Genomic DNA, 23,830 nt, shown 5'->3' on the forward strand with positions numbered 1-23,830 from the left:
CCTCGAACACTTATTTTCAATCGACATATACGTAATTGGAAATAATGGGTGCTATTGTTAAACAAAGAGGAGTGTTTTTTGAGTAAATATTATTCGTTCGATATTGACGTACATTGATCCATGCCACTGTTACAAATGGTTTGTTTTTGGGGTATTTCAATGAAAGTCTTTTTTCATTGATTTCGAAAAAAATGTCAAAAAAAGTTGTGTCCGAGACACGACCGCATGGTTGACGTAGGATCCCGTAAGGCTATCTGTTGCATGCTAATTTTATTTTTACAATTAACTATTTTTCGCACCGCAAAAAACATGTTTCTTTGTTATATAGAGCACATATTTGTAATGGAAAAACGTAACTTACCTAGTTATATTTTCTCTGCCTCAATGCGAATTTGATTGCACATAAACATAAATTTTGTTGAATTTCAGATCAAAGTTCTGTTCGAAAATTATCATAGCATTTATACCATGACTATTCTGTTGTGCAAATGTTGATCATCGTAGAAAAATCCTTTCGACTGATGCCGACATTGTTAGGCAAACACAAAATATATTCCTCACAGTGCAGAAACTTGTTTTCCTTTTCTGAAAATATTTGCACACGACAATTCGAAACTGGTACGGATTATTTGCTCCACCATTTTATCTCACTAATTATAATTCCTGTAATCTATATAAACTGTTTTTTGTTTCATTAATGCCACTTTGATTCTGCGGAATGGAATTTAATATAAAACCGTTATGCTTCTCCTAGATCAATATTTCATTTTAATGAAATTTAGCCTCCAGTATTTCATCTTAGTTAATCCTTTACGGGTAGTGGCAAATATATTGCCACCAACCATTTTATTTTTATCTCTTCTTTAACAATAAATTATCACTTTTAATCTTATATGGTAACTAGTTCTAGCAACATGCCTGATGTTTTGAGCGTGAAAACTTAGAAAAAACTATTCATTTTGGAACCATTTTCGTGTTAACAACTCACAATTTAGACCAGCAAGAGCAAATTTCCCGAAAAGTCATTGAAAAACAGTCAATTTGTTTCAAATACAAATGAATTGTTTAGGACTTACTGAGTCTGATTATGAGTTTTGTTAGTTGTTTTTGTTGGAAATAACATCAAAAATTTAAATATAAAAAAATCATGTTTACCATCAAGTGTTTACCGCTCGACGGGCAGTGGCAACTATATTGCCACCAAGTTTTTAACTGTTTTTCGTATCGAGAAAAAATGTTTTGTGTATTTTAGCACGTAAACATGTCGTTGTAGTTCGCGTTGATCACATGGCTAATTCTCACGGCCCGTTAAAGGGCTTAGCCTACGTCAAGATTACGTTCCTCAGAAATGGTGAGTTATAATTTTTATACACCACTGCGTGCGTGCGTAAAGCGCTCGCTTGAACTGCATTGCAAATTAATCCTGCTCGTTTATAACTTACAGGGTATAAGTAAGCCATTCGCGATTTCTAATACGCATTCTCACTCCAACTAGCAAGCAGTCGGAAGTTTCTTTGATGTCACACACATCGGTTTTTCTCAATATAAAATTCAAGAGCAAAATCATTTCGGAGGATCAAGTGGTAACATCCATGTCTCTCACGCTAAAGGTCACGAGTTCAACTCTCACTCCCGACATTCTTCCAAAAATGGAAGTAAAAAGTGACGAACCAGCCAAATGAGTTGAAAGTCACTATAATACAGATAAAAAAAATCGGAGGATCGAAAAAATAATTTTATTGAAAAAAATTGGTCAGTGATTGCGACAAAAAAGCCTTTTGTCGACATTTTAACATTCAACGCGCTGAATCGACCTTAGATGCTGAAACGGTTCAAAATCTGTATAGTGTAACCTTTGGAGAGTGTAAATAAAGTAAATTGGGTACCTTAGATTGGCAGCCACTGAATACCGAAAGTTCTGCTTGTTTCCAACCCCACTCAGGTGGTAGCGATCCCCATAATTACTCACGAAAAATGCGTAAAGAAGAATTATCTGAAGCATTTCTTTAGAAAGCCTTTTGCGATTGACATGATCAAGTGAATTTAATTCCTGAGTTAATTGATTTAAGGGTGTTCTTCAATTCCTATGCCGTCCAATTGTTGTGCTTCGTGTGGCAGTCTCACGGGTTAACCACGTTCGAGTTTCTTCAAGCACCGATTCTGAGCGAGAATGTCAAAATGTCGGATCACCGAGGGAAACTACTTATGATACTGAATCAAATTCTTCGGAGTACAATAAAACAGCGTGTGACTTGTTTGGGAGTCGAAGTCGGAAAGAACTTTATTTCAACAACTACTTTGACAGTAGTATGTTTATCCCGCCGAATGCTGAATACGCGAATAATTGAAGTTATCTAAAGTGTCTATACAATATACTCATTTGATAGATGTTCGAATACACTCTAAAATTCAACTAATCTAAATTATAATTCAATATACAATAGCTCTTCCACCTCACAAAAATCCAGAAATAAGAACAATAATTCAAAAATATTCATATTCACTTTCTTTTCTATTCTTGGCCCCTTCACTCTCTTCGAACGCCTTGATAGGCCAGTTAGCACTACCGATTCAGGCTGATACTTTCTCTTTATGCTTCCATTCACTGTTGATTGATTCTCGTTTCGAACCGGCGTTTGCCGAACATCATTTCTCTCCTCCACGGTTGGAGTCTCGGTTTCAGAGGTAGTCGGTATTGGCCGACCAGTTTCGGCCAATCTCAACGACGGCCTGGGCTGACCCGATGTTCCGGGTGTATCCCTAACTTATAACTTTTTAGAGAATCGTTTCAAAAATGATGCTTTAAAACATTTTTCACGTAAATGCAAAATGTTATACTTGTTACCCCAAGATATCTCCAGACATCCGCGTATCAAAAGGATCATGTTGATAATTGTTATTATAAGATTTTGAAGTATCATCAAGCGAATGTGGTACCAGCGTTTGCTTATAATTCTTCTCTGGGTTGATCAAATCGATCAACACATTTGGTGTATAACTAAATATCCTTTCAGAAGGGAAACTACCCTCTGATGCCATGTTATTATTTCTATAATTTAATAAAACAGGATTACTCTGCTCCTCTAACCTTAAAATCAGCATACCAGACTCTAGCAAAAACTTTTTGAGTATTGGAACAATAGTCATGCTTGCGCAACCATCACAAGCAGCAACAAGATTTCCAATGTCATACAAAACCTGATCCATTTCTTGCTGGAAGATTGCACTAGAGGAAGCGCCCTGTAGCAGTCTATTATATGTAAACTATTCTTTAATTGCGTTAAACACCATGAATTTTCGTGAGCGTTCAGACATTGATAGGTGGGTGTCGCCCCCTCTAAATCCAACGCACAAAAAACGCTACTTCCAGCTAATCTAGCAAAGCGATTCTGAGCAAATTGCAATGGATAGGCATTCGGTATAATTACCTTGTTAATAGAAACTTTGCAATCAATTACTAATTTTTGATCATTGTTTTTCTTGACAACTTCAACCACAGGTGATGCCTATTCATTAGTAAGAATAGGAATTATAACGTTATCTTTCTTTAATTTACCTAAACAATTTAAAACCTTCTCCCCTGAAAGATAGGGAACATTTTTTTTTATTCTTTATTTTTGAGACTTTCAGCCTCCTGGGCTGGTTCGTCTCAGCGATAGGGAACATCATTTTCCTTCTTAAAAATTGTAATGTCCCTTTTTATAACCAAATCGGCTTCAAAATTATTTATTTGAACAGAAAAATCCTTGACAAAAACTTCAGAAAACTTTAATTTTATTCCTGCAATTAGTGCGTTATTTTGTTTATCTGTAATATAATTGATTGGTATTGAATCAACAAAAAAATGTCTCCAATTGGAAAAAAAATCAACCAATCATGGTCTACCCAGCAAAGGAACGAACTGGTAATCACAGTTAATAACCAAAAGATTCAATTTCACTTTCTTACCTTTATATTCAACAATAACTTCAAGTCAGTCAAAATAAGCTGCCTGCTCGAAAATGCTCGAATGTCAGTTTTGAACTTCTCTTAGTCTTAGTAGAAATCAAATGATACAACTCACCAAACAAATTGCCACTCTCACCCGATGCCAAAAGCGAGCACCAACCGATTTTCAGCAAAATTTCCTCTGCGATGTCAATGGCAAACTTCTACGTCGATTAGAATGATTGTCGCCAGTTAATTTTCCTATTGTTCACGAGCGCTTCCAAACTCAAAAAAAAAATGAAAAAACCACTTTTATTAACTTGAACAAAGAAAACTTTTCCTTCAAATGCACTTTGTTAGAATTAAAATATTTAATTGTGTTAAATGTATTCCTTTGATAAAGAAAAAAACGTCCGCGAGAAGCACAATTCCTTACCAAAAATTTATTTTTCCGGATCAAAGTGGCTGATTAGGAAACTGCCGCTGCTTCTTCAAAACGGTCGCTGATCGTTTCTCGTTTATCCTCGTCGCCACTAATGTGTTCCGGATCACCGAGGGAAACTTCTTATGATACTGAATCTATAGAGGCGAATGAACTGCAAAGTTTAAAGCCTCTTAAAAACAAAGAAAGAATGAAATGATACTGAATCAAATTCTTCGGAGTACAATAAAACAGCGTGTGACTTGTTTAGGAGTCGAAGTCGGAAAGAACTTTATTTCAACAACTACTTTGACAGCAGTATGTTTATCTCGCCGAATACTGAATACGCGAATAATTGAAGTTATCTTAAGTGTCTGTACAATATACTCATTTGATATATGTTCGAATACACTCTAAAATTCAACTGATCTAAATTTTTATTCAATATACAATAGACTGAAGCCTCTTTGTTTCGCAATACCTGACCGATTGTGTTTTCATAGAATGCGCGGATGACGAAGCCACGATGTTCACCCAACCAAACTATTATAGTAATTGTAAATGGGATACAATACAAACACAGCGGCATGGCATCGATATAAACCAGGACAACGATACAAATATTTTTTTTCCTTACACTCAAAATACGGTACAAATTGTTAAAAAGACGGAGCATTCGAAAATGGTCGAAAAACGGTACGGTCCCCTTCAAAGCGATACGTTTTGTCAGTTTACCTAATACGATATGTAGAACATATGGGAATCCATTTTTTCGAATATTCCTCCACTTTTCCCATTTTCCTCGCCGCATGAACTTTCCTTGGGTTAAGATGAAAACAGCAAAAAAAGACAGATTCAATTGGATGATTCGTTCTCGAGCGGGAACATACATTGGTTTTTATTTATGAAAATTGAAATAAATTGTTTCATATTTGGAGCCATTTTTAACACAACCGTTACCATATACAATTTTACACATGCACTTGTGTTAAACGTTTTACAATGCAGAATTATCTTACTTGTAATACAAAAATGTCCCCGACTTGCATATAGTTGCAATGCCGATTTCCCCAGGTACCTTTTTTGATTGCTATTGCGAATCGACCAATCGACACTTAATTTCTATTGAGATAATGCTTGAGATTTATATATTGTTTGAAGTTTAGTTTCATAAAATATATTATTTTATTCATTTTCACTGTAATTAATTGTTATGGAGTGCCCAAATCGATTGATGCAAAACCCTCGTAAATCTATCAGGAAATATCTGAGCAATAATTATGAGTACAAGAGCAGGCGCAGATCATGGCAGTCTATCGAACTCTGTGTTCTCGAATTTCTAAACAGCTTTAATTTTTGGGAGATAGTTTTGATAAAAGTCGCCAGAATCAATTCGTACCATATCAAGTGACGGAAGTTGGTTCGATCACTTCAAAACGAATTATCTAAATTTGAAATACAAATCTGAGAGAGAATATCCGCACTGTTGTTCATTAACTCTTCTTAAAATGAAGTAAAAAAAGCGGAAGTATCGATTTTTTTGGGATTATAAAAAAGTTTTGATGGTTTTTTGTACAAGGTATTGATTTTTTTTACAAAGTTTTGTATTCAAAATATTTTTCATGGTTTTTTATATCCAAAATATTAAACTTATTAGCCTCCTTTAGACCTGCAGAACCGGGATTCCGTGGTTTCACATTTCAAAACATAAACTATAGTAATACATGTACTCAAGAGCACAAAACAAGAGTTCAGTCGAGGTTTACTCGTGATAAGTATTATACAGGGTTTTCCATTTCGGGCTTCCGAAAGTATACAGCCCTGCGCTGACAACCGTTTGACATAGCTGTCAACCAAAGCGTCATATCGTTGATTGAATGTCTGCCATTTTACAATATGGATCGTTTTAGCATCGCACAACGTGTTAATTTTGTTAAATTATACTATAAAAATGATGAAAAACCGGCAAATGTTTTTCGAGCATTTCGGACGGATTTTGGTCGTCATGGACGGCCTACAGAGCACACAATCGCTAATGTAGTGCGTAAATTCGAACAAACTGGATCCGTAGCGGATATTGTGAAACCTGTGCATCATCGTAATGTGCGTTCGGCCGAAAATATTGCTGCTGTTGCTGCCAGTGTGGATGACCCGAATGTTTCGATTCCACGGCGTGCTCAGCAATTGGGCTTGTCAAACACATCATTGTGGCGAATCATCCATATAAATATTCAATTGGTACAAAAATTAGAGCGTGGTGACCATGGAATGCGTCGGGCATACGTCGATTGAGTGAACGAACAACAGCAGCAAAATGTTGAATTTTCGCATCAAATTTTCTTCAGCGATGAGGCACATTTCGAGCTCGGTGGCTATGTGAACACCCAAAATTTCCGTATATGTGGCACAGAAAATCCACACGTGATTGTTGAGAGGCCATTGCATCCGCCAAAAGTCACTGTTTGGTGCGCATTATGGTCTGGTGGAGTCATCGGGCCGTATTTCTTTGAAAATGAGGACGGCGAGACGGTAACTGTGAATGGTGAGCGCTATGGCCGCATGTTAACCGGTTTTTTTTTGCCAAAAATTGAAGATATGGATACGGATGACCTGTGGTTTCAGCAGGACGGCGCCACGTGCCACACAACACGACCAAACATGGCCATATTGAAATTCACCCAAGGGGTGCCTGTATATGTTTTTCTTTGAAAAATTACAATTAATGTTGAATTCGTGACATTTTTATGTATAAACTATCGTGATTTACATGCTCTGCTAACTTTCTTCTATTTGGAAACATGTTAAGAACATATCAAACGCGAGAATTTACACACAAAAATGTCATCATTTTTAAACATCATTTTTTCAGACGTCTCCAAACAAAAATGCATTATATTACACAAACTATAAAAGATAGAAAGTTGACGTCTCCAGCGACAGTTCATTTTTTAATGAAAAATGTATGAAAAAGTTGTCGTTAGAAAAACTTCTGCCCTATAAAAGTGCCCATCTTTCGATGTATGGACGATTGGTTGGAAATTGTAAGGGCTATTCATATAATTTTTTTTTGAAATTTGAAAAAATTCGATTTTGAGAAAAATGAACTTCAATTTTTCAAATAATTGGTTTTCAGCGAATTTTTTTTCGAAAAAGGTTTGGTATTTTTTATAAAAATTCCAGCAATTTCCAACATTTCATCCTTTGGTTACAATTTTGTAGGTATTATAGTTTTTAAGTCATATTTTTTTGTAAAAAATGAAGAAAATCTTTTTGGCCTTTTTTAAAAAAGTAGTCTTATTATTTTTAGAATATTTCAAGTATGCAAGTTGCTTAAAAGACCCATGTGTTTACACTCACAACGTTTCACTGCCATCTAAGATGGTGCTGCCAACGGCCAGTCGAATTGGCATGTAATTCGTCTACAGTGGATGTCAGATTTTCGTGACAAGTGGTAATTTTGCTCTTTATCGCAAAATATTAGGCCCGTATTTTTTTATTTTTTCGTTGGGGTGACCATTTCCATTTTAGGGTGGTCCGAAAAATTAACTTTTTCCTCTTTTTTCCAAAAATGCCTTTTTTCAAAAATTCATAACTTTGGAACTACTACACCGATTTCGATAATCGACATATCAAATTAAAGGCAATGAACAAGTCTTTGAAAAAAATATTACACTTGCAAGAAATTGGATTATGTTTTCATAATTATTGATTGCATTTTTTATGGTTTTCATGGTTTCGGAACCAAGGGCGTTATATTTTTTTTCTGAAAGCTGAAGATTTTTTGCATAACATATCCAAAAATCAGAGAGGTTTTTTTTTCGTTTTGAAGCTATGATTTTTCAAAATAAACCGATGGTCCAAAGAATCAATTTCTTCCCTTTTCTACACAAATAAAAAATTCATAACTTTTGAAATACTAGACCGATTCTGATGACCGATATATCAAGTTGAAGGCAATGAGCATTTAAAAAATATTACACTTGCAAAAATGGGTTTTGTTTCCAAAATTATTGATTATATTTGTATTTCATGGTTTATATGGTTTCGGGACCAACAGCGCCATATTTTTTTATATTTTTTCTTGAAATCTGAGCTTTTTTACGCAACATACCCAGAAAGCAGATAGGTGTTTTCCTTTTGTTTTTGTGTTATGATTTTTCAAAGTTTAGGTGTTTTGGTTACAATAGCTTAATGAACGGAAAAAAGGAACATTTTCGGAAGTGTAATATTTTTTTAAAAAAGAATAGCTCATTGGCTTCAAATTTCATGTGTCAATCATCTGAATCGGACCAGTAATTCAAAAGTTATGCATTTAAGAATAAAGGAACTTTTGGAAAAAAGGGAAAAATTTGATATTTTGGACCGTCGGTTAACTTTGAAAAACGATAACTTCAAAACGAAAAAAACCACATCTCTGATTTTTGGATACGTTATGTAAAAAAAATCAGCTTTCAGTAAAAAAAATAAAAACATATGGAGCCCTTGGTCCCGAGACCATGAAAACCATAAAAAACATATACAATCAATAAATATGAAAACAAAATCCATTATTGCAAAACTAATGGATTTTGTAATTTTGTGTAATATTTTTTCGAAGAAGACTAGTTCATTGCCTTTTTTTATATATATGTTGATCATCGAAATTGGTGTAGTGATTTAAGAGTTATGAATTTTTGAAAAAACTCATTTTTGGTAAAAAGGGGAAAACATTGATTTTTTGGACCACCCTAAAATGGAGATGGAAAAATAAAAAATATTTTGCAATAACAAATATATCTACCACTTTTCACGAAAATCTGAGAACCACTATACTGCCCATGTTTGTATAGAAGACGTAAACTACAAAATGAACAAAGTCGACTTTTTGACTGTTTCGCATTCTACACAATGTAATATGTTTGCTCAACATGCAAACAAAAATTTTTTGTTCGAAATCATTTGAGCAATTTTGAAAGAACGTCTGCGAAAAATCACTGTTTGTCCGCAAAACAGACGTAGTTCCATACAGCTTTCATACATCGTTCGAAAATCTACAATTGTCAGTATTATGTGCTATATAATCACATTCTTTGTAGAGTCCAAACATGTCTGTAACGATAGTGTCTTATTACTTAGTGTTTCCTAATAGATGAATATAAGAAACCATTGAAACGATGCTCATATAATTACTATTTTCTGTACACGATGAACAAAGAGAAGCAATTGTGTTTTAATGTAATTTAGGTAATTAAATTTCTGCATTCCAATTTTCAAGTAGATAATGAAACAATTAGATCAGTAATAAAATTAAAATAATATTGGTTCTTAGCATTATAACTCCTCGGATTCAAAATTGATTTTTTTCACATACCTTTTTGTCTCATATTCCGAACACTTAAGCTTTGATGGCCATTAAACAGTGTCTTATTACTAAAAATGGTACTCTTTCGCGAAATTAATTTCATTTTTGGATACAATAAAGCCTTCTTCTTCATTTGACTACAATAAAATTGTTTTACAAATACATATTCATGGTGAAAAACTAAAAATATTTTTAATCACTTTTGTCTCAAATTCCGAACAGCAAAAATGCATTTTTTTTAAAATCATGACTTCTAAACTACTGGACCGATTCATATGATCGTTATATCCAATTAAAGACAATAAGCTAGTCTTCTTTGGAAAAATGTTATTGATTGTATTTGTTTCTTATAGTTAACATGGTTTCGGGACCAAGGGCGCTATATCGATATCGATACCTGTAAATGATGTTAAAATGAAATCTGTAACCCACAGAACGTCATGGTTTTGAATATTAAGTTATCTATAACATTAAAGTTCAGTAAACTCTCATTTAAAAATAAATTGTTCGCATTTTGAATGATGCAAAGAAACTTGATTCATATTCCGAACACTAATTTTAATGAATATTTCTGCATAAAATATCATTTTATTTCATTCATTTATTTTAGATTCTTACCATTTCTAGCACTTAACGTGAAAACAACAAACAAAATGGTTGAAAAAAACTGCAAAAACTGAATTCCAGAATTCGCTAACGCAAACATTTTATCATTGGTTTTGAATGTCACTTTTTTTTCTCATTTTTTATTTTTTATCTCATTTATTTATTTATTAGGCTCATTAGCATTTTAGCTGTAACAGAGCCGGGTTTTAATCGTGTACATGTACATATGTTTATGTTTCTATAAATTGTAAATTACACAGTAGTTAGTAGTAGCCATTTAGGCGTTAAGTATTCTGTTCCATTACATTATGGTAAATCACACAGTAGTAGCCATTTAGGCATAAGGGTATTCTTTCTGTTCTTCTATTGTTCAGCAGACCGGACAGCGAAGACAGTTGATATTGATCATTGTTGAGTTATTTATAGAACAGCAGTCCGATGTGTCTTGCAGAGCAGAGCATTGTATGGATGAATCGATCTCATTTCGACCGTGGATCGATTTCCATCGCTGATGATGGTTGCGTGGACGTAGTTATTCTATAACAACACAAAGATGGTCAATTGAGGGCCCTGAGTTTGAACTCACGATCGATCGCTTGGTAAGCGAACGCGTAACCAAGTGGCTACGAAGACCCCCTAATGTCACTTTTTGCAAATGCTTAATATTATAAATTATAGGCTGTATCGATACCTGTAAAATGAAGGCTATAATCCAAAGAATTTAAGGGTTTTGATTATTTAATTATTTATAACATTAAAGTCCAGTAAATTTACATTTGAAAATGAAGTGTTCGGAATTTGAATCATGCGCAGAAACTTGATTCATATTCCGAACACTACTTCAATATTAATTTTAGTGAAGACTTCTGCATAAAATATCTTTTTTTTCATTTATTGTAGGTTCATACATTCTCTAGCACTTAACATGAAAACGACAAACAAAATAGTTGAAACAACTACAAAAACTGAAAAATGCTTGTTTTTTACGGAATTTGCTAACGCAAACATTTTATCATTGGTTTTGACTGGCACTTTTACGCAAATGTCTAATACTATAAATTGTACCCTGTATTGGTACCTGTAAATGATGTCAAAATGAAGCTTATACCTCAAAGAATTTTTGTGTTTTCATTATTCAATTATTCAATTATTTAGCAACTACAAACAGAGCACCCTGGTGATTACGTCTAGCTATGCGGACAAATGTTCATTGAAATGATTGATTGTCCGCATAAATAGACGCAAGCGGTTTCCAAATGGAAAAAAATATGTTACAATCCGCAAAATCACCTAAGCCCTCTTTTTGTCGATAATATCCTTCAACTGGACAGATGATTTCATCAGAAATTTGTATGGTTATGCTTGTAGACCAAAAAACAAAAAAAAAGCGTTTTCCCAACACTAAAGGTGTTGTCGATTACGTCTCTTATGCAATCATGGGCAGTATATCGGTTTAGCATGGAAAAGCTGTATATATAATACAAAAACCATATAAGAATACGTAATATTCGTTTTCATAACATGTTTTTTGACGTAGGATTACGTGTTTTGGGAACATATGGGAGGTATAAATTGAAAAACAGAAAACGATCGCAAGGGGAAAATTGTCCAATTTAAACGATTATTGCGCTCGTTTAATGAGTCATTTTGAGAGACATTTTGGTAGATGATTAAGGTAAATTTGAAGATTTCTTATTTTTTGTTGTAATTTTTGAGGCCAATTTCCTAATTTTCACAAACCGTTACGTAACAATTTGGATAACTCATTTTAACATGCTCTTACATGCAATTCTGCTAGATCGGTTCACTTGATTCTGAGAAAAACGTATCACCAGTTTAGAGAGAGCAACCACGCGCCCAGCTGCCAACAGCATAATATCCATTATATTGGCATACAGAAATAAAAAAAAAGTAAATCTTCAAATATACCTTAACCATTTACCAAAACTCTAATATTCGAAAAAAATCGCGAAAATCTGTTCATTTTCGACCTCCCAGATTAGGATCCTCCCTTGAACCTACAATCAGTCTATCGAATTTAGAACAGGTAATACCGGATACACTGATTTATTCTCTCCCTCACATCAGCACCCGTCAATCACGTAAATATGCAACAATATAGTACATATTTGAACGTGATGAGTTAGATCACAATTATCTTATGCTGCTGAGGCTCATAAATGACAAGGATTACTTATCTTATCATCGTCATCATTTCTCTCGAGGCAGTTATCACACCGCAGTCCCCTCCGTGACATGGTGGGTTACTGATATCCAAATTCTCATTGCCGTAGTTATGGGGCTCGACTTAAGGATACACTTCGCGCTGAGTACGGATACTCTCCCCCCAAACGGCTCAATTATCGGGTGGTTCAAAATGGTGTAAACACACCCGAATAACAAATTATCAGATAAGCCCATGCATGCAAGCATCGCGATGCCCATCGATTTACTGTCAAGCTTCCGTCCGTCCGTTCGTTGCTTTTGGTGGCGACTTTTGGCTTCGCAGTGGAGTGCTGCTTATCAGGACAGTCCAGATTGGGGGATCTGATGTTTGCATAAAATTCGCCCAAGATAAGCGCCGCCGATGTTATAAAAGCGACTGGAGAGCTGCGCAGATGCCATAAGCCGCGCTAGTGCACTCCCAGAAGAATGGTTTCGCATTGGACTGTCGCTCGGGTTAGAGTTATCTTTATGTTCTTGCTGCAGCTAGTATATACCGAATACCTGAAATTCTGCTTTTCTTTCACTAATTCCAGATTTTGACTGCAAAATGCACGGAATGCACGACAAAGTTCCGGCATCCGATGAGGCGAAGTTTAATACACGAACGCATCAGTATGAGTTGAACAGGTCCAAACTGGAAGCTGATGAGGAGGAAATTATAGATGTGTGCGGATGGACGGAGCCGAACAGGGTCGATCAGCTCCTACACCAGGTACCGTCGGAGATACATCATGACATCAGAAGGAATAAAAGGAAAGATGAAGACGAACGGAATAATTATCATTGGAAGCTGCCCAACTATAGTGAGTATGAGAAAGAACAATATATATGCCGACAACCAATAGCGAAGATATACTACGATAATATCGATAAAGTGTCTATGAATAGCAGTTACAATGACGACGATGAAACCAGATTGATTGTTGATTGGAAAGCGCCCAACAACAGCGGTATGAGGGGCCTCCATAACACTGGCGTCAGTGAGAACGATGGAAACGAACATATCTCGCGAGGACCTCTGACGATGAGTCGAGACAAGCAAACGCTAACTGACCAGTTGACAGAATTGAAAGACAAGCTTTCATCGAGCCCAACTACGCCGAACGAGAAGCACTATCAACAGTATTCTAAAATGGAAGGAGTAAGGCCAAAGTATAGTGAATACCATCGGTTTCGTGAAAGGAGTAACCCAACTACGGCACGGCAGATCGGCTGCAATGGAGTTTCAGATGCTGTCACGATGCTACCATCAACTGGAAGTAGAACAAGGTGAGTTTTGACCAACTAGATAGCATTGATTATCAAATTTTGTGGCTTGAACAATGAATATTCCTCATGAAATTGTGTCGTTCATGTACACTCTATTCAACATTTGTAAGACATAAACATTTTCCATAGTAACGCGTGTAATATGAGTTTCGAGTCAATCTTATATATAAAAATCTCGTGTCACGATGTTCGTGGTCGAACCCTTCCGAAACGGTTCGAACGATTTACAAGAAATTATGCACAAAAAACTTGGTAGCCATGAGAATAGGACGTAAACTATATATGATACCGATAGGGTACCAATTGGCATATGTTCAATACCGATTAGGGTAGCCCTATGCAAAAAAAAATCTAAATAATTTTGATTTCTATTTTTTCTCAAATTTGGCATAAAAATACATACAACCTCAAAGGTTCACCTTCTATTTTTAATCGCGATTTTAGTATTTTGGTATAAAAAATATTCAAATAAAAAAAATAATATTCAAAATTTCGACCCGTAGTTTGTTTTTCAAAAAGAGCGAATTTATTTACGTTGTTAAATGACAGATGGCCCTAAGTTCACTTCATTGAACACATTCATCCTCACATGCGCCAATAACCTTAATTCGGTTAAAACCATGCGTATTGCCAGCGAGCTTGGAAGACTTTTTGAATAAACATAATGAATTATTGAAATTCTTATACATGCTCGGTTTGCAAGGTGACGGTCTCGTTATTTTCATCAATTCTAATATAACACCGACTGAAGAACACATGTATACATTCAATGCGTATGTCGTTGGATACATTGCTGGAGTTATGGTGGGCGACTGCACAGTGACGTGAGAATTTGTGATTCGAAGAAGAAACAACAATCTGGAGTTCATCGTTGACACCCACCGTTCAAACGACACTCTCCATCTACTTCTTCAATGGTACTAATGTTTCTAATGTTCCTAACGTTCACCATCTCAACGTAGAATGAATTGCGAACGATATAGAGGTAGAGAGCGAACGACTGCGATTCTAAACAACTAGAAGCGGTGTGAGGAAAAATACACTCACATGCCAGACGCTATCATGAGCAACGCCGACGCAGCCTTCGATATTGCCATGTCCAAACACATGCATTGTCATGATATTACAAAACGTGTGTTCAAAGAAGAAAAAAATTAATAAAATGTAGAATGAGATTCATTACAACGTTACATGTATTTGGTTCCACACCCTGCTGAATTTATTCGGCTGGTTGGCAAAATTACAACAAATTAGGATTACATCATATGCATATTTTTAATTTGGATAATCGACAAAAAACGCCATGAGGATCGATTGTGTAATTTACTCAAAAAATCCACTCATTGAGCTTCGTGTTCCATTTCTGTGAAGCGTAAATTGTTATTTTTTCGAGTGAAATAAACACGCTTCTAAAACAAACAAAAATAAATATGGCTCTATTGTGTGTTCTGTGTAGCAGAGTATTACATTCTATACAGGAATCTTGAACGAGAATAGTCTCTGATAATTATTTTATATTCTGAATGATATTTTGGTTGAAATGCAAGAACATCAATAGATGAATAATTAAGTTAGGGTCAGGACTATATCCACTAAGAATTGAAACAACATCGAATAAACATTTTCATTCAAATTCCAACAACTTAAAATTGCCTTCAGGTCAGGTCAGGTGATTGTTCGATATTGTTCAGGTGATTGATATTGGTCAGGTGATTGATATTGTTATTGGTTCATGACCGTGCGGTAATCTAAAACTTTTATAGCCTTGCATGGCAGATTGAAAATGTATAATGCATTTTCTTAAAGATTTCCTTAGCAACCTTAGGTGGATGTCCAATGTATCAACGACTAAAAACTGATAAAGACAGACAATCATTGATGAAAATTAACACACAGACATTGACATGGAAAATCGTTCGGCAGTGCCATATTCGCCTCAGCTGAGCAAAACATTCAATGCTCATATGAATGTTGAGTTATGTGGTTCGATGAAGAGCAACAAATACATTTGCAACGACGAAATTTATTTTGATATTCTTCATTTAATTTGTCTACTTTACGACAAAAATATATTCCTTTTTTCACTTCAGATTTGTTAATAAAATACATCGGGAATGGAATACAAAGAATGGTTTGTGTTTTTTTTTAATCGTCATCGACTAGGCGCTCTATTCCTCGGTATGTCAAACACAAGAGTAACGAACGTTTCACCTATATGTAGATCGTTAAAACGTTTAAACACACTTACAATACATTAGTTATTTTTTATTTAACAACCAACATATTCAATAGAAATAATTTTTATGGCATAACAACGTTTGTCGGGTCAGCTAGTATTTTAATACATTATTTAATACTTCAAACAGCATTCATTTAACACCAATTCAGTTCAATTGAAACCTGAATATACTTATTTTCGCTGTCCGGTTGGTGTGAAACTATGTTGAATTTTACACTTTTTGAGCAAAAGCATCGCCAAATTTCAGATTTCATGATCCAGTTACTTCACAATGTCGGTTAATTACTTGAAAAATTCGATTGGGCATACAGTTACCAAATTAATGCATCATACCTTTCTCGATACACTGTACCAAGGCGCCTAGAAGTATATACTAAGGTGGGCCAACTTGCTAAAACCACTCTTCAGCCATCTTGGAAGTCTACTGCGTTTTGTTTGTAAACAAAACACAATACGCTATTGCCGAAGCTCGCTCGTGATCAGTCTGTCTCTTTCACGCTACAAGTAAATAATTCCCCTTCTACTTTCTTCCGTGCTGTTTTCATATACCGCTCCCCTAACCAACTTAGTGACGAAACGGCCTCACCTAGTACCATAGACCCGTCTTGCACTGTACCTCCCTTCTTGAACATAGACTTGACAATTACCCAGTAGTCCGCTAGTTGTGATCATGTAAGCATTTGTACGGATGTAAATCGTTTTAGAATCAAACTGATTTTGTCAAAAAGTTAGATGAAGCGATTCAAATGTTGATGGTATTAAAATCGATATATACTGAAAACAAAACATTCATAAAAGTTTTTCTAAGATGAAAAAAACGATGTCGTGATTTTTTGAGTACAAAGAATCGATCCAAGAATCGAAAATCAGAATGGAAAAATCTAGATATCAATCAAAGATCGTCTCATTCTACATGAAGTTACAGGGTTGAAAAACCGCTCCAGGTAATCCATCTTGGCAAATGCGCCACATTCAGCATCCTTATTTCAGTTCGAAAACTCCTTCACTTGGAGTGAATATCGTAGGTGACTTGGCAGTCTCATTCGATCTGTAGCATACTAACTTCTCGGAGTATTAGTTTTGCAATGTAATCACCGGGCCGAAAAAGACCAGCGGGTTTGATCCTTTCTCGATGGCCTTCGTAGCTTTTGGAAGTTCTTATTCGTGAACAAGGGCTGTTTGCTCAATTTCCATGGTAACTTGACATGCCAGTGACGCAAAATCATACCTCACCGTCTGTAACTCGTACACAGTCAAAGAATCGTTCCTATTAATTACGCCATCTTGGGGATATCCAGCGTGAAGACATACTGCAATCCCCGGAATCGTACCAGAATGGTTCCAGCGGATCCATCATACGCGCCCCTCAGATTAGTTGTCGTTGCCTTAGCACGTAGTGATATGGCAAAAAGTATACCAATTCTGATGCTTCGTTTAAGTTTTTCTGAATCTCTCTCGTGAATCCGAGCTAATCGTATTCACGAATAAATTAAGAGTATTGTTTTATAAGTTCCAGCCAGCTTCCGTCTCCGTGTTCAATAAACGCTTCAAATCCGCGAACAGCCCAATTCATGTTCGCGTTCAGCAGCTTGGCTGAGCGCCGTGCAATGAAAGGTTCATCGATCGCGATACTCCTTCAGCAATCCACCCAAATTTAATGATTATCAGCGCTGGAAGATGATGTCGATAAGAATATCGGCACATCCGGCAAGTCACCGGTGATCCTGAGCGTTACCAATTAGTCCATGTTAACAGTATAGCTTCCATGACTGGATCTTATGATAGTGGGCATTAGACGGCAAATTTGTGTATTATTGCCGTTCAAACCGCTAACTGTGTAGTTCCATTTTCAACGCGAGAAGATTCACTAATCTGTTCGTGACGAAGTTCATCTGTGATGCTGTGAAGCACTCGGCAAGGGTACGGATTTTTGAACAAGTCATGGGTTCATTCCACGGCAGTCGAAGACAGAGTATGCTTCTGTATCTGTATCAGCCTCTACTGTATCTTCTGCCAGCTTCGAAGCAGTGGGTGCTTTTTTCTAAGTGTACGCAATGTTTAGCAAGGTATGATGCACTTTTTCGGTATCGGTATTTGTAATTGACACATTTGTTTGTTTGTGTGCCTAGCACACTTGACAATCATGTTCTTTTTTCAATTCACCTGTTGACACCTAAGACAAGGCATGACAACAGGCTTCTTACTCTTCTTCCTGCATTTCCGTCGACCGAGTGCTAATAGGAGTAACGGTAAGTTTCTTCTTTTTTTCAAAAATCATAAATCATAAATCATAAATCTTTTTTCTGCAAAAATGGTTACAAATTTAATACTTAAGTATTGCCCATCGCTAGTCACAACTTTTTCCCATCTTTCTGGCAATCCACGGATTCCTTTGCGGAAATAATCAGCCAGTTTGTCGGCTAACCATGAATTGATCCAATTTTTGATTTCATCAAAATTGGAGAAGTGCTGGTCAACCAGACCATGTTGTATCGATCGAAAAAGATAGTAATCGGACGGAGCAATGTCTGGAGAATACGGCGGGTGGGATAGGACCTCCCATTTCAGCGTTTCCAAGTATGTTTTGACTGGTTTCGCGACATGCGGCCGAGCATTGTCGTGCTGCAAAATAACTTTATCGTTTCTTTGCTCATATTGTGGCCGTTTTTCCTTCAGTGCACGGCTCAAACGCATCGATTGTCATCGATAGAGGTCCCTCGTAATGGTTTCATTCGGTTTTAGCAGCTCATAGTACACCACATCCAGCTGCTCCCACCAAATAGACAGCGTAACCTTCTGATCGTGAATATTCCGCGCGGCCGTCGATGTTGATGCATGGCTGGGGTATCCAAGGAAAATTCTTCCGATTTGCACCGTGGTCACGCGTATCCTAGAGCTTGCCACTTCAGAGTACATTCAAGGCGTGTTATCCGGTATTAAATCTCAAATAGGTACTACTAATAAATATGACGCTACTAATACTCACGTTGAGAAGGTAATAGTTCCACTGGGAACGTTAGTGCCATCCAAGAAGAAGTGGCAATAAACTATGTTGTTTACGCTTCAACTTATTGACATATGCTGAAAAAGACGCGCAATGACTGTAGCTTTGCAACGAAATTCTGGAAATTTGATTCACTGGAATAATAGTCAAGTTACGCCATCTATTGTAAAACCGAAGAAATTTACCGGTACAACTAATAACAATCCGTACATGTATTTATCCAACAATTATCGTAAAGGGAAAATATTTATTTTTGATTAGAAAATAAATATTTTACATCGTCGTTTGATTCATATTTATATTCATCCGTTCCTCAAATAAACTCCTTCGAACTTTCATCAAATCATCAACTTTAACGCGACACATAAAAATTATGATTAATACTTCCAATTACTCTTTCTAGATCGTCTGCTTTTACACCGTATATGAGAGATCCATCGTTATACCAGCAGCCATCCAACAGCAGTGCAACAGCATTTCCTACCACCTGGGATATGCAGGACACCCCACTACAATTCGGATTTGGTACGCCGCTGAAAGGTGCCAACAGTCCGCGTCAGCAACCGATAGATCTCTCGAGGACCTCAACGCTGAATAATTACCCCACAACGAAATACTCACCGCAGAAATGCCATCGCGCACAAGTACCATATTCGATAAAGGTTCCCCAACCACCAAAGCCACCCGCAGCGGCAATCCGTCCGACACCCGTACCGGTGGTATACCATCCGTCCATTTCTCAGGTTTTCAGGGTGACCAACCTCGGCGCGAAACTTCGAATGACAACTAGTGCCGCTGCTGAGAAGCGCTACACCCAGTACTTGCCGAGGTTGTTCAACCAACCTGACTCACCAACGAAAAAACGCCGTTCCGAAAGAACGTCTGAGAAGTTAACGGCCCCGGAAACCGGAAGCGGACAACTACCGGTCAAGAAACTGAGGTTCATCGGAGCTCCGCTCATTGCGCACCATGCATGGTCACATCGAATGGAAAAGCAACCGACTGCCATACGAATTCCACCGAACATATCTCAAACCTCAGATGGGACTACACGAATTGAGGAACAACTGGGAGCTTACGAGACAATCGATGGGCGTGAGACGCGACTGAATGAAGCAAACGTGGAAGTCTCAGTGACCAGCGGAAATATTGAAACGCGTCGAACAAACTCACAAATACAAGTAATTTCACACCTAGACGAACTGACCATTTCGGTTGGAGAACACAGCGAAACAAGTGGCAATACTGGGGATCAGTTAACGATTCCTCAGCCTCAAAAAGTGAATGAAGAGGCGTTCCCAAAGCAAAACAGCGGTACTCACAATAAAAATCCATCCGCCGAAGCATCATTCACAGATCCTAGCAAACAGTTTACGACCATGACTAAAACACCTCAAGGTCCAAAGATGCAAGAATCCATTGAACAAAATCGAGAAACATCAGCACCTGTAGTATCCAATAGTAATTTATTGCCTCAAATACAACGGTTCGATAGTTATACCAGAGAACATCTGGCAACACAGCAGCGTGCGAATAGAGATCCAGTGAAGTCACTAAATCACCAGTTACGGGGTCCCAAAATTGTCAGATATATCAAACTGAAATCATCACAGAATGCTCCGGAAGAATTCGAAGACCATCGGAGAGCACAGAAGGGCCTAAATGAGGGGTCGGCCAGTTCCACGGGTCAGAAATTGCACGAAAATAGTCGACCCAGAATAATACAAACAGAAGAAGTAGCACAGTTTTTCCGGTTTATCCAAAACACTCTACGAGAAGCGAAGAATAACAATGCACCCGATTCAACGCGTGAACTGATATCAGAACTACAACAATTCCATTGTTATGCACAAGGAAAGCAGCGAAAAGACCCTAGTAATAGTGAGATCACTTCAACGAATCATCCGATGCAAGGCATCACGACTCAGCACTCTGCCATGAATAGAATATTTAAGCCGAAGCAGCAAACCCTTTGGAAATATTTAAAAACAGCAGCAGCTGAGGGGTCTCAATATAATAATCCGATGGTAGTGAGTTCAGTCATACCGAAGCAACACAGATTCGGTAGTAGTCCCACCAAGCCTCTCTCAAAAGAAATTTCAAATAAAACAATAGACGAACTAGAAGTGTTCTTGAACTTGGTACAAAATAAACTGGAAGTGAGAGCCCTGACTAAAAATCAAGCTACCTCAGTGAACCATCAATTGCACGAATTACCGCATATATCAATATCTGATATATACGGATTCTTTTGGCATCTTCGACAAAAGGTTTATCCAAACACGCATAGAGAACCGAATGAACTTCAACCGGATCGGACAAACCCTACAAATCGCTCGGTACGAAATCCAGTCGACTCAACGAGCCAACAGTTGCAGAACATACCTTCAAGACAGGCCACAGCTATTAACAATCGATTAATGGACCCACCTGAGAACACTAAAGCAAAAAAGGCGATATCGATGCCTACAATCGAATATGTGACATCTGCCATCTCGGATGATTGCGGAGATCGGAGTCCAGTGAACGAAGAAGAGAAGCAGTTGGCTGCAGCAGTTCTACAGGAATTACCTGAAATTAATGATAAGTTCCGTCATCCGTCGACTTCTCACGAAGTACCGATCATCGCACAGGTACATAATGGAACTCTGAAAATACCAGTAGCCAAAGATATCTCATCATTAGAAACACAAGACGTGGTTTCCGTGGCCCAGAGGCATTCCCCGTCGCGTGAGCGTATACTCCGGAGACTTTCCGCATCCGAGAAACTGCATGTTGCTTCGGTACTGATTCGGATGATGCCCGACCGTATGATCAGCAGCATGTCCGATGAGCAAATGCAGCGACTGTACAAAATCGCTCAAATAACGCTGGACGATCCCAGCATAAATCGCCGGAACAAACGATTCACCGGTCCTCCTCCTACCGGTCTCCTTCCGAGTGGACCAATGCACCGGGAGCGCGACAAACTATTCCCGTTAGGAGAAATCCCGTCGCCCACCTTTCCGAATGGAGAGCATTTCAAGTATGAGATCGATTCATTTTTCCTACTCCGGAAGACCCAGATTTTTTCCGTTCTGGAACATTTCAATCACAAACTGATCAACAAACTCGAGTTGATCGATCAAATGGAGCAACTTCAAATCAACCCCAAACGCGACTACAAGGCGATAGCGCGAAGCATGATGCAGCGTTACAATTACGTACCGTCAAACCATAAGGGCGCACCAAACTACCGGTTTGTGGTGCCACCGCAAGGAATCGCCGATTACTTCAAGATGCTCCGAGGACTCAAGCCAAACATTTCCGACGAAGTCTACAGAATCTATCAGATGGCGATCGATGGACTGTTGGAACAGTACCGTGGCTCGATAACGAACTTTCTCGCTTGGAATTTGAAGCGAAGAAATGAGCCCGAGAGGCTCGAACCTAGGAGAACGGAAGTCCCGATTGAACAACTTTGATTGGTGATAGAAATCAGAATTGACATTTGCAGGTCATCTTGCTAGTGATTGGTACCCGAGAGAATCCTATTAAATAGCTTTTTCAGTAGTGAAACATTGCATGTGATATGACGCTTAGTGATGATAATTAGCTTAATGATTAAGATGTGTAAAGACAAGCAATCAGGTATTTTAATTGTCTTAGACTATAATTCAAATACCATTTAGACTAAATGTGTCTATTATACATTGAATCCGGCAGGTTTTCCTTTGATAGTGTATATCACTGTTCCCAAATGGCTAACACATAATTCGAGTTTTCGTGTACTCGTTATTTCAAAACTCAGGGCCCACAATTGACCATATTTGTGTGTTCTTATACTTAGTACTTACGTTGTGTAAGTACTTAAACTAGCACTTCAACATATCAACTGTGTCCAATGTCCGGTCCAACTGAATAGTGGAATGAAAGGAAATATTTTCGCGTCAGAAAGGCGATGTTGTGTAATTTAGAGATGGGCAAAACGGTTCATTTCAGTGAGCGGCTCAGAGTCATGCGCTCAATGAAAAGAGCCGGCTCATTTGAGCGGCTCGACGGCTCTTTTCAAGAACTGGTTTATTCGGATATGCGAAGAATGGAAGACGTAAAAAAAAGGTTTAAAACATTAATCAGTGCAAAGAATAGCAAAAATATTACTTTACTGAAGGTTTTCTGATATATTTCCGTTACAATGATCTTCTTCACTATTTTTTTTATTTATAAACATTATCTTTTCAATGTTAGCTGATGAAAGTCTACTACATCTTTCACTGCAAACTTGCCCTGCTTTCGGAAAAACTCACTCACATGGTACTGAAGTCATATTAAAAAAAAATGGTAAAACCGTGGAGAAATAGATTCCACCAAAGCAAAAGGTCGCTTATGCTCATCAAATGTGGTTCCGCTAAATACTTATCTACAATAGATATTGCAGCAGCTTTTGTGAGGATCGAAGACTGCCAACCAATGCATCAAACTCCTTCCATACAGATGACCACGCTTCACCACCAACGATTTGTGGTAGTTTCGTAGGCGTGTATTCTATGGATGTCATTTTTAGCGTCCTTATCAACGACTGGTGTGCATAGTTGTACTTTCTGTTATCCCCTTTCAGCTTGAAGCGAGGATCTAGCAGTATTGGATAGGCTACTAATTCGTTTGACTCAAGATTAGAAAATCACTTTACCAGCTCCGAAATCAATTCATTACAGAGCTTTTTTGATAATTACTAGAGCTGATTTCTCTTGATCCGCATAATGTTGATCATGTCGGGAGTTGAATGGAAAAAGTAATTGATAATTTTGGAGTTTAATT

At 37.3% G+C, this 23,830-nt stretch overlaps 1 protein-coding gene across 6 annotated transcripts in view; it reads left to right on the forward strand.

The window, feature by feature from the left end:
* LOC129771379 (uncharacterized) overlaps positions 1–22,730 on the forward strand; it is a 93,570-nt gene extending 70,840 nt beyond the window's left edge. For 3 of the 6 annotated variants that reach the window (XM_055774962.1, XM_055774964.1, XM_055774965.1), the window contains 2 exons: positions 13,055–13,790; positions 19,437–22,730. In XM_055774962.1, coding sequence (XP_055630937.1) covers positions 13,055–13,790; positions 19,437–22,497 — 3,797 coding nt within the window. In that variant the 3' untranslated portion in view covers positions 22,498–22,730. Of the gene's footprint in view, positions 1–13,054; positions 13,791–19,436 lie in introns of those variants that run through there. The other 3 variants (XM_055774963.1, XM_055774966.1, XM_055774967.1) reach the window with 3 other exon arrangements.
* Positions 22,731–23,830: the final 1,100 nt, after the last annotated feature.

The sequence above is a fragment of the Toxorhynchites rutilus genome, chromosome 2 (genome assembly GCF_029784135.1).
Source record: "Toxorhynchites rutilus septentrionalis strain SRP chromosome 2, ASM2978413v1, whole genome shotgun sequence".
NCBI lineage: Eukaryota > Metazoa > Arthropoda > Insecta > Diptera > Culicidae > Toxorhynchites > Toxorhynchites rutilus.